Consider the following 13,520-nt stretch of genomic DNA (forward strand, 5'->3'; position numbering starts at 1 on the left):
AAAAAGAAGAATCCAGTAATTGTGTGTGGTGTTGACACTAATAAAATTTTCTCGAGATCAACACTTCTCATCCAACCCTTCACACTTCTGTGTGCAGCCACTGCTGGAGTATTCTGAATCCCACAAAATGCTCTCAAAAAAGAAAAATGAAAAAAAAAAACAGCTTCTTACTTAAGAAGGCTGTATAAAGAGTATAAAGGGTGGCATATAAAGAGTCCTTTCTGGTCCACCAACTTCTTTACATTAAGAGCAACTGCTGCTTATGTATCAATGACAGCCAAGTCTGCATCCTTAAAGACAGAGAGTGTTGGAATGTTTTCCCTTTTATCTTCCAAACAGCTCTCTCTCTCTCTCTCTCTCTCTCTCTCTCTCTCTCTCTCTCTCCCCCCCCCAAACACAACTCTTCCATAATCCAATTGGATTGTGGTTTGCAATCTTGCCAATAACGGACTTCCCTATCACACATTCCAGTTTATTGCATTCTTTCTTAAACAGCAGGTAAACAGCATGCTCGGTTTGGCTAGCAAGATTCCACAAAATTACTACCTGCAAATGAAGTAATGAGAGGCTCATGTTGGGGTAACTTTTAACCCATTTAACCCGAGTGCACATATATTTAAAAAATAACATTGGCATGACCAATTACAGGTTAAGCTTGGGAAAGAAGAAGAGCAACAACAACAACAACAACACGGAAAAAAAAAAAAAAAAAGAAATCACAGGGAGCTAAACTTAAATGGAGTATTTTGCAACAAATTCTTGAATGTAAAGCACTAAGTGTAAGGGGTGTTATCACAATGCAGGCAATTCCCTGAAGCCCACTTTTCCCACCATTTTCTCTGAATAATATCATGCAGTTACTGTATAATTGTTTTGTAGTTCTTTGTTCACTGTTTGACCAAGATGCATTATGGCCTTACTGCCCTTGCACCGTAAAGCCTACAAACAAACAAACAAACTATTTTACCATATAGAACAAATTTATAATGAACAATGCACTGCATGTCAAAAAATACAATAAGCATGATCTTCACATTCGAGATTGTCTTACTTTTTTTGGGCCTTTTCGAAGGTAAACTTCCATTAATGGACTGAGCTTTTGTTTGCAGGTAATGGCCATACACACCCACAATTCATCAACAGCAATGATGGGGGAAAAAATGGAGGAAAGCTATCTGATAAAGTGTAGGTCAGCAGTAGCACCATACTGATGAAGATCCTGACGTGTGGGAGCTTTCTGCTGTCTGTGATTATCAGTGAGGATGCAAGGCACAAACTTAGCTGACACACTTCACATTCCTAAATTAGTTCGTTTATCTTCTAGAATTCATTCAATGGATAGAATCTTTCCAAATAACATCAATCAATGAATATCATCAATAAATTCAACACAAATATAATTGCTGTTTGAGTCAAAACAACTGATTACAGAAATAAAGTCCTAAACTTGTTATATCACACTGTTAAATATGATTTTTTTGTCTATTGAATGACTGCATAAAATTTTTGATTTTGTACTTTCTATTTATTATTTTAAATTAAAGTAAGCCACTCCCCCATATTTCTCTCTATCTCTGTCTTTCTTTTTGCCTTGTTTTGCCATAACAGGATAAGTGTTGTATACTGTTATCGTATAGCTGTCTGACTCAATAGACAGAGTCATTTATATAATATTTACTCATAAATATAATAAATATCTGTTTAAAAATAACTAAATGCACAAGCATAATACATTAAGAGTAAGAGTTTAATATCTATATGATATCGATGTAGATACACCATAGATAACTCTTAAGAAACTAGGTAGTGTGGGAGGCATCATTTGCTCTGTATCTCATATTGTGCTCTGCCTTCGCAACGAGTTGGCATGGTATTGCACTACCTCGAATAAGTAATGTTTCACTGATAGAGAAGACTATTGTTATTTATTCTCAGTGAGTACCACCACCCAGACGGCACCATTTCAAAGCTATTGGCTTATCATCAGTGGGTGGGCAGGTATCCTGGTATTGCAGAAATGACAACCCAGTTGTGAAGATAATCACACAATATGAGAGATGCCAAAAGGTTTCCATGATAATATTTAAAAATAACTAAACGCACAAGCATAATAAGTTAAGAGTAAGAGTTTAATATCTATATAATATCGGTGTAGATACACCATAGATAACTCTTAAGAAACTACTATGGTAGTGTGGGAGGCATCATTTGCTCTGTATCTCATGATAGGCCAATAGCTTTGAAATGGTGCCATCTGGGTGGTGGTACTCACTGAGAATAAGTAACAATAGTCTTCTCTATCAGTGAAGCATTACCTATTTGAGGTAGTACAATATCATGGCAACTCATTGTGAAGGAAGAGTGCAATATGAGATTATTATTATTATTATTATTATTATTATTATTATTATCCATATGGTACAAGGAAGCCTGAGGCTTATGCTGCACCAGCCAAAAAAAAAATAATAAATTCCCGAGTTACCCCCTGTGTGTGTGTGTGTGTGTGTGTGTGTGTGTGTGTGTGTGTGTGTGTGTGTGTGTGTGTGTGTGTGTGTGTGTGTGAGTGTGAGTGTGAGAGACAGAGAGAGAGAGAGAGAGAGAGAGAAGTAGAAAGGCATCACCAAGAAAGAGAAGAATGATGATATCCAGCTCAGGACCCTAGGTTTGCCAAGCCCATACTCACCAGATGTGAGCCCCCGGGGTAGATACAGAGCAAATGATGCCTCCCACACTACCATCATAGTTTCTTAAGAGTTATCTATGGTGTATCTACACTGATATTATATAAATAAATATCTGTGTACATCTCCATATAATTGGCATCTCTGTGAGGATTTTTTCCCTGTCGGTAACTTATATGTATATATGCAAATCAGATCATAGCTTAGTATATAATGAAACTTCACTATATGTTGAGCACTTTACATAAGTAAAATCACATTATATTATATATCATAACTTTAAATGCACAATTATGAATTATTCCAAGTTGGAATAATTCATAACCTGTATCCAACTTGGAATACTGTGTTCCTCACTGCATCATGTGAGGAATGCAAAGAGGCATTATCGTGAAGCAGGTGCATACATATTTTGACAGCTTTCCCCTTCGTTTTTCTTTTATAGGCACATAGCTTAATGAGGAGATTGGAATAATACTTTGCCATCACAGTACAACCCTTTTGAAGGTAACCTATTAGTATTACACCATGCTGATCCCAAAAAACTGACAGCATCACCTTGCCAACACTTGGTTGTACCATTGCCTTTTTTTTTTTTTAGGGTGGTGATTCTGCAAGCTTCTGTTGTTTTGACATTTGTTTAGTTTTGGGATCATAGTGATGGAGCCACGTTTCATCCACGGAAACTAGCTATGAAAAAACTCCTCTTGCTTTTTCTAGCTCATCAACAATGTTTCATGTGCACATTGTGCTCTTTCATTCTTCTGGTAAGGGGTTAGAAGTCTGGGAACCCATATAGCAGACACTTTACTCATATGCAACTGTTGATGGACGATGTTCTCCAAAGACCCTACTCTAATTTAGAGATCTGCAGAAATTTGATGCTAATACAGTCATTTTCCAGGATAAATGCCTCAATTTTTTTTTTGCAACACTCTTCTGTTAGAACAGTTGCTGGGTGTCCTGGGATTTCTTCATCATGCACTGAGGTTCTTCCACATTTAAACATTTATACCAATGTGTAACATCACCTGAGTAGCCTTCTCCATAAACAGTGACCATTTCTTCATGGATTGGTTTGGGTGTTTTCTCTTGAAGCAAGAGTAATCGAATCACTAATCTGTATCTGCAAAGCTCTGTGAAGATTACAAAGGTTAGGGAGATTACACAGGAGGTTATATAGACTGAGGAGACCATTCAAAGAACATTGTTCTTTATTACAGCTCTTTCCTGACTTCATGAATAAGTTAAAGCTACTGATATTTTGATAAGGAATGATCTAGGTATCTGTGTTCAAAAACAATCTTGTAACAGGCTCTCCAAGCCATAGATATTGATCTCACAATCAGCACAACAAAATCAACAGGCCCTTCTGGTCATATCTAACAAAGTTAACCCAACCCAGAAATTTTCAACACGTTCTAAGATGCTTCCCTTAGATGGCCCAATCATATCAATGCCTGAAAAAAAAAAAAAAAATATATATATATATACATATATATATATTGTTTGTTTGTTGTTAACTTGTGACCTGTTTCACCACTTTTATTTATTTTTTTTTTTGTTTTTAATGTTTTTTTTAAAGTTTCTTTCAGTAGAAGTAAATCAACATTATTCACGAGTTTACAAAACATTTGATTTGTTAATATAATTCATTCATTCCTAGCACCTATCCTATGTTTGTGCATTGTTTACAATGGTCTAAATTTCTGTGTGTGTGTGTGTGTGTGTGTGTGTGTGTGTGTGTGTGTGTGTGTGTGTGTGTGTGTGTGTGTGTGTGTGTGTGTGTGTGTCACTAGCAATAAACAAGCATTACTAATGTATAGGTTGAAGTGCTGTTTTTTTTTCCCATCTTTCAGTTGATTAAACAAAAAAGACATAAAAAAACACAAAATACCTTGAAAAATGAATAAGTTGATCCACCACTTAGGCATCCATATTTAATTTTTTTTTGTCTAGATAAATCTTCAGCATTTTCAATAGGATAAACAATCTTTTCAACTGTAAGAAAAGCAGCTAAATTGGCTGTATAGGAGGCAATCATGATCAAAGTAAAGAAATACCAGATTCCAGCAATAGTTCGAGTTGAAGAAGACCTGTATAAAATCATATATTAATGCAAAACTAATATAATTAAAAGAGTGAAAAGAATTCAAATTAAACAATAGCTTCACTAATACTGGAAGTTAAGTTTGCAACCATTTTTTTTTTTTTTTTTTTTTTTAGGTGTAACTGTTAAAATTTTACATGAAAAATTACATCCTAATATAATTTAACATGATCCAAATGATATCAAAAATATAAAATTATGACAGCCTGACTAGTTTGCATGAAAAACAAGCAAATAAATCAGGCTATAAAATTGTGCACATAGCACTATTTCTGATCTAATGTGGTACAGAATGCTTCTCATTTGGTTTCCTCTATCTGCAGGATGCAAAATAGATGTTTGGAAGATTTAGAGCATCATGGAAAAAGAGGAAACCAAATGAGATGTAATCTGTAGCCAGAGCTTTGACAGTTACTCCAGGGGCTCATATCTGGTGAGTATGGGCTTGGCACACCCAGAGACCTGAGCTAAATATCATCATTCTTCGCTTCTTGGTGATTCCCTTCTACTTTTGACTCTTTTATCTCTCTCAGGGTAACTCGGGAATTTTTTTTTTTTGGCTGGTGCAACATAAGCCTCGGGCTTCCTTGCACCACATAACTAATAATAATAGTAATAATAATAATATCAGTTTCAAGCTTATAAAAACAACAGAAGAAACACATTCTGAAGGCAAGTTCAAGATGACAATATCTGGCTGTACCAGTGAGATGTCACAGGGATACAACAGGCAGGTAGCTCCCTCTTTTGAATTCGCTGAACCACAAGAAGCAGTAATTTCAGGAAAAATTGTATACAGAATTCATTAGAATGGCTAATGTTTTTTTTGTTTTTTTTATGAAAACCCCAAACACGAGAGGTATTAGAACCTATAGTACTTAGTACCGTGCTTGGGTTGGAGGTTGAGAAGATGAAAGAAGATATTTGTTGACATTAGACTTAAACTTCTGTAGATTGTAATTTTCAGAAAATACATATGCAGGAAGATTGTTCCAGAAAACGGCAGTTGAATGAATAAACGAGGAAGATGAAAAGTTGGTTCTGTGAGTTTGAAGTTGGACAGTAAATGGATGTTAGCTGGTGGCGGCACGTATTCAGACTGTTTTGAAAGAGAGAGAGAGAGCAGGAATTATAGAAGCCAATTCAGAAGAATAGTGCCCATGGAAGTATCTGTAGAAAAGGTATGCAGCAGAAACAGTAGAGAGGAATCATTAATTAACCTAACTGCCCTTTTCTGAATGGAATCTAGAAGCCTGAGAGAGAGGTTTTGGGGGCACCGCCCCAGATGTGGGAACAATATTCCATGGTAGGGCAGATTTGCGATTTGTACTGAGTGAACAGCTGTTTGGAAGAAAAGTAACGCCGAGAGCAAAAGAGAAAACCAAGTTTTTTTAGATGCAGAGGAAGCAATTTTTGTAATGTGCTTGTGCCAACAGAGATTAGAAGGCAGGGTAATCCCCAAAAGAGGTATATAATTTTGCCTAGAAATTGGAGTGTCAACAAAGATAAGCATAGGAGCAGAAGAATCCTTTTTGCGAGATATAATACAAGACTGAGTTTAAGAAGGATTGAAATCAACTAAGTTGTCTTTGCCCTAGTGGAGAATTATCTGGAGATCAGCATTTAAGGAATTGGTAGTGGATATTCGAGAAGTTGAAGCTGATTGAGCAGGGCAAGGTTTCTCAAAATGGAAAATGGAATGCAATGTGCTATCATTAGCAAAACTATGGATAGGATTTCCAGTCAATGGAAGAAGGTCATTAATATACATGAGGAAAAGAGTGGGGGAAAGAACTGAACTTTGGGGGACACCAGCATTAGTGGAAAAGTTAGAAGACAGAGAGCAATCTACCATCACCCTCAGTGAGCGATCAGAGAGAACTGGATAACCAATTACAAAAAACAATTGGCAAACCATATGTTGTTGTTGTTGTTGTTGTTTGGTTTTTAGGAGCATTAGCAACTAAGGCCATATTGCTCCAGGGATATGCAGTGGTCATTCCCTGAAATTTCCGCATCCTCCATATTTGGTGGTCCTGGGCTCAAATCCCGGTCTAATCAAGGAACGTGTGCTACGCATTACTGCTCCTGCCCACATGGCTATGGAAGCACCTCAGGCAAACCGTAAGATGGAAGCTTGTTTAGGAGACCTTTATGTCAAACACAATCGAAAGCCTTTGAGACATCAAGAGCAATTGCTTGTGTTTCCCTGAACTTTTCCATTGAAGTTGTCCATAAATGGGTAACATAGCCAGAATATCACCAGTGGATCGACACTGATGGAATCCATACTGGCGAACATTGATCAGAGGGAAAGTTTCTAGGTAGTTTAAGAGTTGGCGGTTAATTGATTTCTCCATTACTTTAGAAAGAGTAGAAGTAATTCGAATGGGATGATAATTGGATGGGAGGGATTTGTCACCCTTTTTAGGTACTAATATAATAAATTAGTATATTAGGTACTATATTTTTAGGTACTAATATAATAAATTATTTATATTAGTACCTTTTTAGGTACTAATATAATAAAACAAATATAATTAAAAGAGTGAAAAGAATTCAGATTAAACAATAGCTTTACTAATACTGGAAGTTAAGTTGAGCTCATATACAGCCAGTAATAGGTACTGGCTGGATATGAGCTAATTTCCAATCAGAAGGAAAAACACATTTGGAAAAAAAAGGCGTCAAAGAACAAGTGGAGAAATACCATCAGGACCAGGAGCTTTCTCAGCATCAAGATTCGTCAAAATTCTTCTGACATCCTTTTGACAGAAGACTACAGGAGGCAGTGAATGGAGCGTGTTGAGAATGGTGGGAGGAGTGTTACCAAGATCATTAATACAGGAATTGGAAGAAAAATGGGATGCAAGCAGGTCAGCTCAGCTTTATCCTTGGCTGAAGTGACAACAGAACCAACTGGTTTTGACAGAGGTGGGCAAAAGTTGCAGCCTCTAGCTTTGGCAAGAGACCAGAATGCTCGGCTAACATTAGGGCAAGAAGCAAGTTTTCTACTCTTAGCCTGTTCAAAATATAGTTTGGACTGATTAATAACTGTTTTACAATTGTTGCGAGCTTTGGTGTAGGCAGAAAATGAAACTGAAGATTTGGAAACAAGCAAATTATGATATGGAACATTCTTCTCTTGAACAGCCTTAGCACATTTATTGGAAAACCAAGGTAAAGGACCAGATTTTAAAGTGGAGTGTGGAATAAAGGATTCCATCCCTACAGGAATAATTTCACTGACACGATCTGAGCAAACATTGACATCAGAAGTTTTGAAACAGTAATCCGACCAAGGAAAAGAAGAAAAGAAATCTTGCAGGTCATCCCATTTTGCATTCTTGTAATGCCAAACAACACGAGGTTGGGAATTGAGATAAAATTTCCATTGGAGAAGAGACAATCGCCAAGTTGTGATCTGAGGTGCCTAAAGGACCACTCACTTCGACTGTGTACTTAGAGGAGTTGTTTGCGAGAAAAAGATCAAGTGTGTTGGCTGCATGGCTAGGATTGTCCAGTATTCTTGTAGGTAAATGAACAATCTGTGCAAGTTCATTAGTAATTGCAAAAGCCTCAGCATCTCGACCAGCTGGGTCGGTGTGACTAGAAAACGGAAGCCAGTTGGAGTTGTGAATATTAAAATCACCAAGGAAAATTACCTCACTGTTAGGAAAGTTGGACTGGAGAAAGTCAAGTTTCAAAGAGAGGAAGTCAAAGAGCTCCTAGTGATTAGTGGAGTTGGGAGAACGGTTACTCAGGAATAGAGAGAACTCCATCCCACAGGAAAGCAAATCTCACTTAGTGCATACAAGCACCATCTCTGAAGCAGAGTCCAATAGGTCAACATTCAGTACCAGCAAAAGATGGAAAGCAGCAGCATAATTTTTGTGGCATCAGCCAGGAAGGGAAAAAAAAATTCCTTCTTTCAAATTTCATCAGGGTTCTGTCTAGACCACTCTGAATTTAAACAAACATTCCACCTTAACAAACATGAGAGGGAAGTTGTTCCACTGGTCAATCACTCTCTCTGTCTGGACGATATCAGTAATTTAGAATATCATATTCTGATATGGATGTGATATCCTAAATGTGAAAGCAAATTTCATGACATCCAATTTACAGTTACATTCACTAAGTTTAAGGCTATGCTACTCAGTACAAGTTACTTCCAAGAACGAAATATTTCCACAGCATTCGATTTACTTAGGAAATCAAACTTATTTGTGCTGTTTTTATTATTAAACTTATTTAATAATGGAAATATTAAACTTATTTCTATGTTTTTTTCTAAGATACAGCTTCAAGATCCATTAAAAACATGGCATCACTCTGAGTTGGGGATACAGAATTTGAATAAAATGAGCACAATGTATACAGAAAGGACAGGATGGGGAGATTTATGCTCTTACTTAAGAAGCACATGGATTCTAAACCAGTACACTCAACTGACATGGACTGCTAGTCTAGTGCAACATAAACACTGGGTAAACAACAACAAGAGTAGTATGTTATAAGCCAAATGATTGTGATGAGTATAATTCCAGTAAAGCAGAATGTCATATCATGAGGGATTTTACTTTTCTGGATATAAAATGGAAATTAATGGCTGATTGCTTACTCAGTAACAGAATGTTTCTAGATTTACTGGATGAATATTTTCTATACCAGAATATTTGAGATGCAACAATAAAAAACAATACTCGTGATCTGATTATCAGCAGTGACTCATCATGTAATAAGAATCTTCAGGTAGGTCACTAGGTGGCAGTGATCATGGTGTGTTTAAGTAGGATTTGTGAAAAAATATAACAAATGCAAATGGTAATATGGAAAGTGTCCAGGAATCATAGAAGCTATTAAGCTTTTTATGCCGACTAAGAGTTACTGGTCAAGGTTCAGTGCTAAACATATGTCCAATGAACCGATACAACTAGTGGCAGCAAAGAAAAATGAAAAATGTATGGGATGATTATAATATTAGTAAATTAATAAGAGGAGTTTACCTCATCAGGGATCACAAGATGCCTCCTGTAAATACAAACTGATCTGCACCATGTTGCAAAGGGGGTTAAGCATGACAAGGCAGATTATGAGAAGTTGCTGGCTAAAACACAAAGAAAATCAACAAAAAATATGCTCATGTTATGATTCAAAGCAGAATGGGATGAACCACATTGGTCCACTGGATATAAATGGTATAACTATTAAATTAGAATGAGAGCACTGAAGGCATGATGATAATAATAAGTGCCCCTAACTTGATAATATAACACATTATCAAATTAGGTGTGTTATGCACTGCATTGAGTGAACATAATTTGGACACTTTAATTAATTAATAACTGTACATTACAATATTCCAAACAAAAATTTTTGGAACCATATGATTTCCTTTTTCTGTGGATAAATAGGTTAAAAAACATGACTAGATATCTACAGATCACAGTGTTGAAGGAAGCAATTAGACCTCCAGGACGAGCACAGGAAACAGTATCATGTAACTGGTGCAGAACAACATTCTGAAGAGATAACATTACAGCCATAGAGGAGAAATTGAGTCACATGACCCTCCTCTCCACCTTTCTAAATTTGCAGAAAAGAGGAACCAGTTGAATCCTAGGGATTCTTTAGTATCCAATATAGCATACAGCCTTTGATCTCCTGACTTCTTTATCGTAGAACAATTTCTGCCTCACTCTCTTTAGCCTCATTGTATTATATATTAAGAATCTGAGTTTTTGAATTGTGTTCTTACGTGTGCATACATAAACTGTACATGAAATGTGTTGCATTCTTGCCAAAATAAGCCTGATAGCTTTTGCTACATTTGCGGAGACGTGGTATTAAAATAGCAGCAGAAGCCTCTTTCGAGAAAAGATTCACATCTTTCGAGAAAAGTCTATGAACTCTACTTTAGATGTAAGGTCGAAGATCAATATAAAGTATGGACTCCGAAGATTTCCTGTAGCTCATGTTCAAGGATATTAACAGGCTTGCTTAGAGGTAGTCATAAATCAATGCCTTTTGCTGTTCCAGTGATATGGGAGAATCCTCGAGACCACATAAACAAATGTTACTTTTGCACGACCAATATTTCTAGATTTTCTGGGAAATTCAATCATAAAGTAGAGTAACCTAATGTAACTTCTGCTCTAAGGTTGGTTCCTCACAATGAGACAATGCCAGTGCCAAAGTCACCAGAAACTTTTGGACTTGACTCTGATTCAGGATCAGAAAAGGAGTCTCCAGAAAATTCAGAATCCAAAATGAGTACAGATCCAGACTTTTAAACTCTTGATACTGCAAAGCTGCATTTAATCACTCAGGCAGAATTGAACGATATGGTCAGAAATTTGGATTTCTCCAAAACCAAGGCTCAATTACTAGGATCATAGCTTCAGTAGAATATTCTTGAAAAAGGTGTCAAGGTGTCTTTTTATAATTAGAGGCAATCTAACATAATAATCTATTACTCCAGGGATGGTGCTTTGGTGTATTGTAACAATGTCCAGGAACTAATGAAAGAGTTACCCCTGGAGCATATCCCCATGCAGTAGAGGCTTTTCATTGATTCACAAAGGTCAGTTTGAAAGCAGTTTTACTCCTTTAATGGAAATAAGTCAGTTTGAAAGCAGTTTTACTCCTTTAATGGAAATAAGTCAGTTTGAAATCAGTTTTACTTATTTAATGGAAATAAGTAACCATTTATACCACTAGCCCATGCAGTTCTACAGATTATTTTGCAAAAAAACATACTATCAAGAATACAAATGGAATATCTGTGCAACCTAAAAGTGGTAGCTTTGCTAACCGGGTTGCAAGGTGGATACACTAAATACTGCTGCTTCTTATGCAATTGGGACAGGCGAGCAAAGAATACTATAGGGTAAAAAAGTGGCCAGACCGTCCAGAAACTACACCAGGCCAGAAAAATGGTGTTCACAGACCGGCTGCTAGGTAGTACACCAGACCTAATTTACTGGTAACTCTCTAGGAAGCTTCCGGATCAGCTAGTGTATAATCTTGCTACTTCTCCTCTGCGAGATAGTGATTGGAGGAAGTCCAAGTGGTGTAGGGAGCATTGTTGAGACCATGTTATGTCAAGGATCTGGGTATATTCTTACCACGATATGCAATATCCAAAAATTTCATTACTTCATACAGCATATCCCTCCCCAACTTTTTCTTACTATTGAATACACCATGAATTGTCAAACTAAAAGAGAAAACTTATCTGAGAAAAGATCTAAACCTGCCAAACAATTCCAAGTTCATTTCACAAATATATGTGGTCTCAGTTCTAATCTCAATGATGTTCATTTCTACTTACAGCCTGCGAAACTCCATGTCCTTTTTCTGACAGAATCTCAGTTATCACTGTATGGTTTTTTTCACCTTAAAGGTGGTACTTGTGCATATGTCCAATCCGATATTCCCTTCCAGAGACTTAGTAATTTGGAATCCCCTCTTTTCAATCTTCTCTGGCTTAAAATCTTTCTACCACATTCTGTCAAATTCATCTGTTGTCTCTACCATTCTCCCAACTCCACTAATCACTTGGAACTCTTTGCAACATGACTTTCTCCAGTCCAACTTTCCTAACAGTGAGGTAATTTTCCTTGGTGATTTTAATGTTCACAACTCCAGCTGGCTTCAGTTTTCTAGTCACACAGACCCAGCTGGTTGAGATGCGGAGGCTTTTGCAATTACTAATGACCTTGCACAGATTGTTCATTTACCTACCAGAATACCAGACAATCCTAACCATACAGCCAACACGCTTGATCTTTTTCTCACAAACAATCCGTCTAAGTACATGGTCGAGGTGAGTGATCCTTTAGGCACCTCAGATCACAACTTGGTGATTGTCTCTTCTCCAATGGAGCCTTTATCTCATAGCTATTCCCAACCTCATGTTGTTTGGCATTACAAGAATGCAGAATGGGATGACCTGTGAGATTTCTTTTCATTGGTCGGATTACTGTATCAAAACTCCTGATGTTTTGAAACAGTATGTTATTCTGATGTTATTCTTGTAGGAATGGAATCCTTTATTCCACACTTCACTTTAAAATCTCATCCTTTATCTGAACCTTGGTTTTTCAATAAATGTGCTAAGGCTATTCAAGAGAAGAATGTTGCATATCATAATTGGCTTGTTTACAATTCTTCAGTTTCATTTTCTGCCTACACCAAAGTTTGCAACAATTGTAAAGTAGTTATTAATCAGTCCAAACTAGATTTTGAACAGGCTAAGAGTAGAAAACTTGCTTCTTGCCTTAATAGTAGCCGAGCATTCTGTCTCTTGCCAAAGCTATTGGCCGCAACTTTTGCCCATCTCTGCTCTCACCTGTCAAAACCAGATGGTTCTATTGTCACTTCAGCCAAGGATACAACTGACCTGCTAGCATCCCATTTTTCTTCCACCACATTAAAACATCTCCCACCATTCCCAACATGCTCCATTCAATGCCTCCTGTGGTCTTCTGTCCAAAGGATGTCAGAAGGATTTTGACGAATCTTGATGCTAAGAAAGCTCCAAGTCCTAATGGTATTTCTCCACTTGTTCTCAAAACTTGTGATCCTGAATTTAGACCTGTTCTTTGCTGCATTTTTTCACTTTCTTATTCCAACGATGTTTTTCCTTCTGCTTGGAAATTTGCTTATATCCAGCCAGTTCCTAAAAAGGGTGACAAATCCCCCTCTCCCATACAATTATTATC

The 13,520-nt window shown here is 37.0% G+C and overlaps 1 protein-coding gene across 2 annotated transcripts in view; it reads right to left on the minus strand.

Annotated features, from left to right (window-relative positions):
• The window catches only part of LOC150080953 (glutamate receptor ionotropic, kainate 2-like), a 225,376-nt gene that overhangs the window by 34,002 nt on the left and 177,854 nt on the right, over nucleotides 1-13,520 (minus strand). For both annotated transcript variants that reach the window (XM_090381164.1, XM_090381165.1), the window contains exon 12: nucleotides 4,579-4,777. In XM_090381164.1, coding sequence (XP_090237290.1) covers nucleotides 4,579-4,777 — 199 coding nt within the window. The remainder of the gene's footprint in view (nucleotides 1-4,578; nucleotides 4,778-13,520) is intronic.

Source organism: Mastigoproctus giganteus, chromosome 9 (genome assembly GCF_048544385.1).
Source record: "Mastigoproctus giganteus isolate SK-2022 chromosome 9, ASM4854438v1, whole genome shotgun sequence".
Classification (NCBI taxonomy): domain Eukaryota; kingdom Metazoa; phylum Arthropoda; class Arachnida; order Uropygi; family Thelyphonidae; genus Mastigoproctus; species Mastigoproctus giganteus.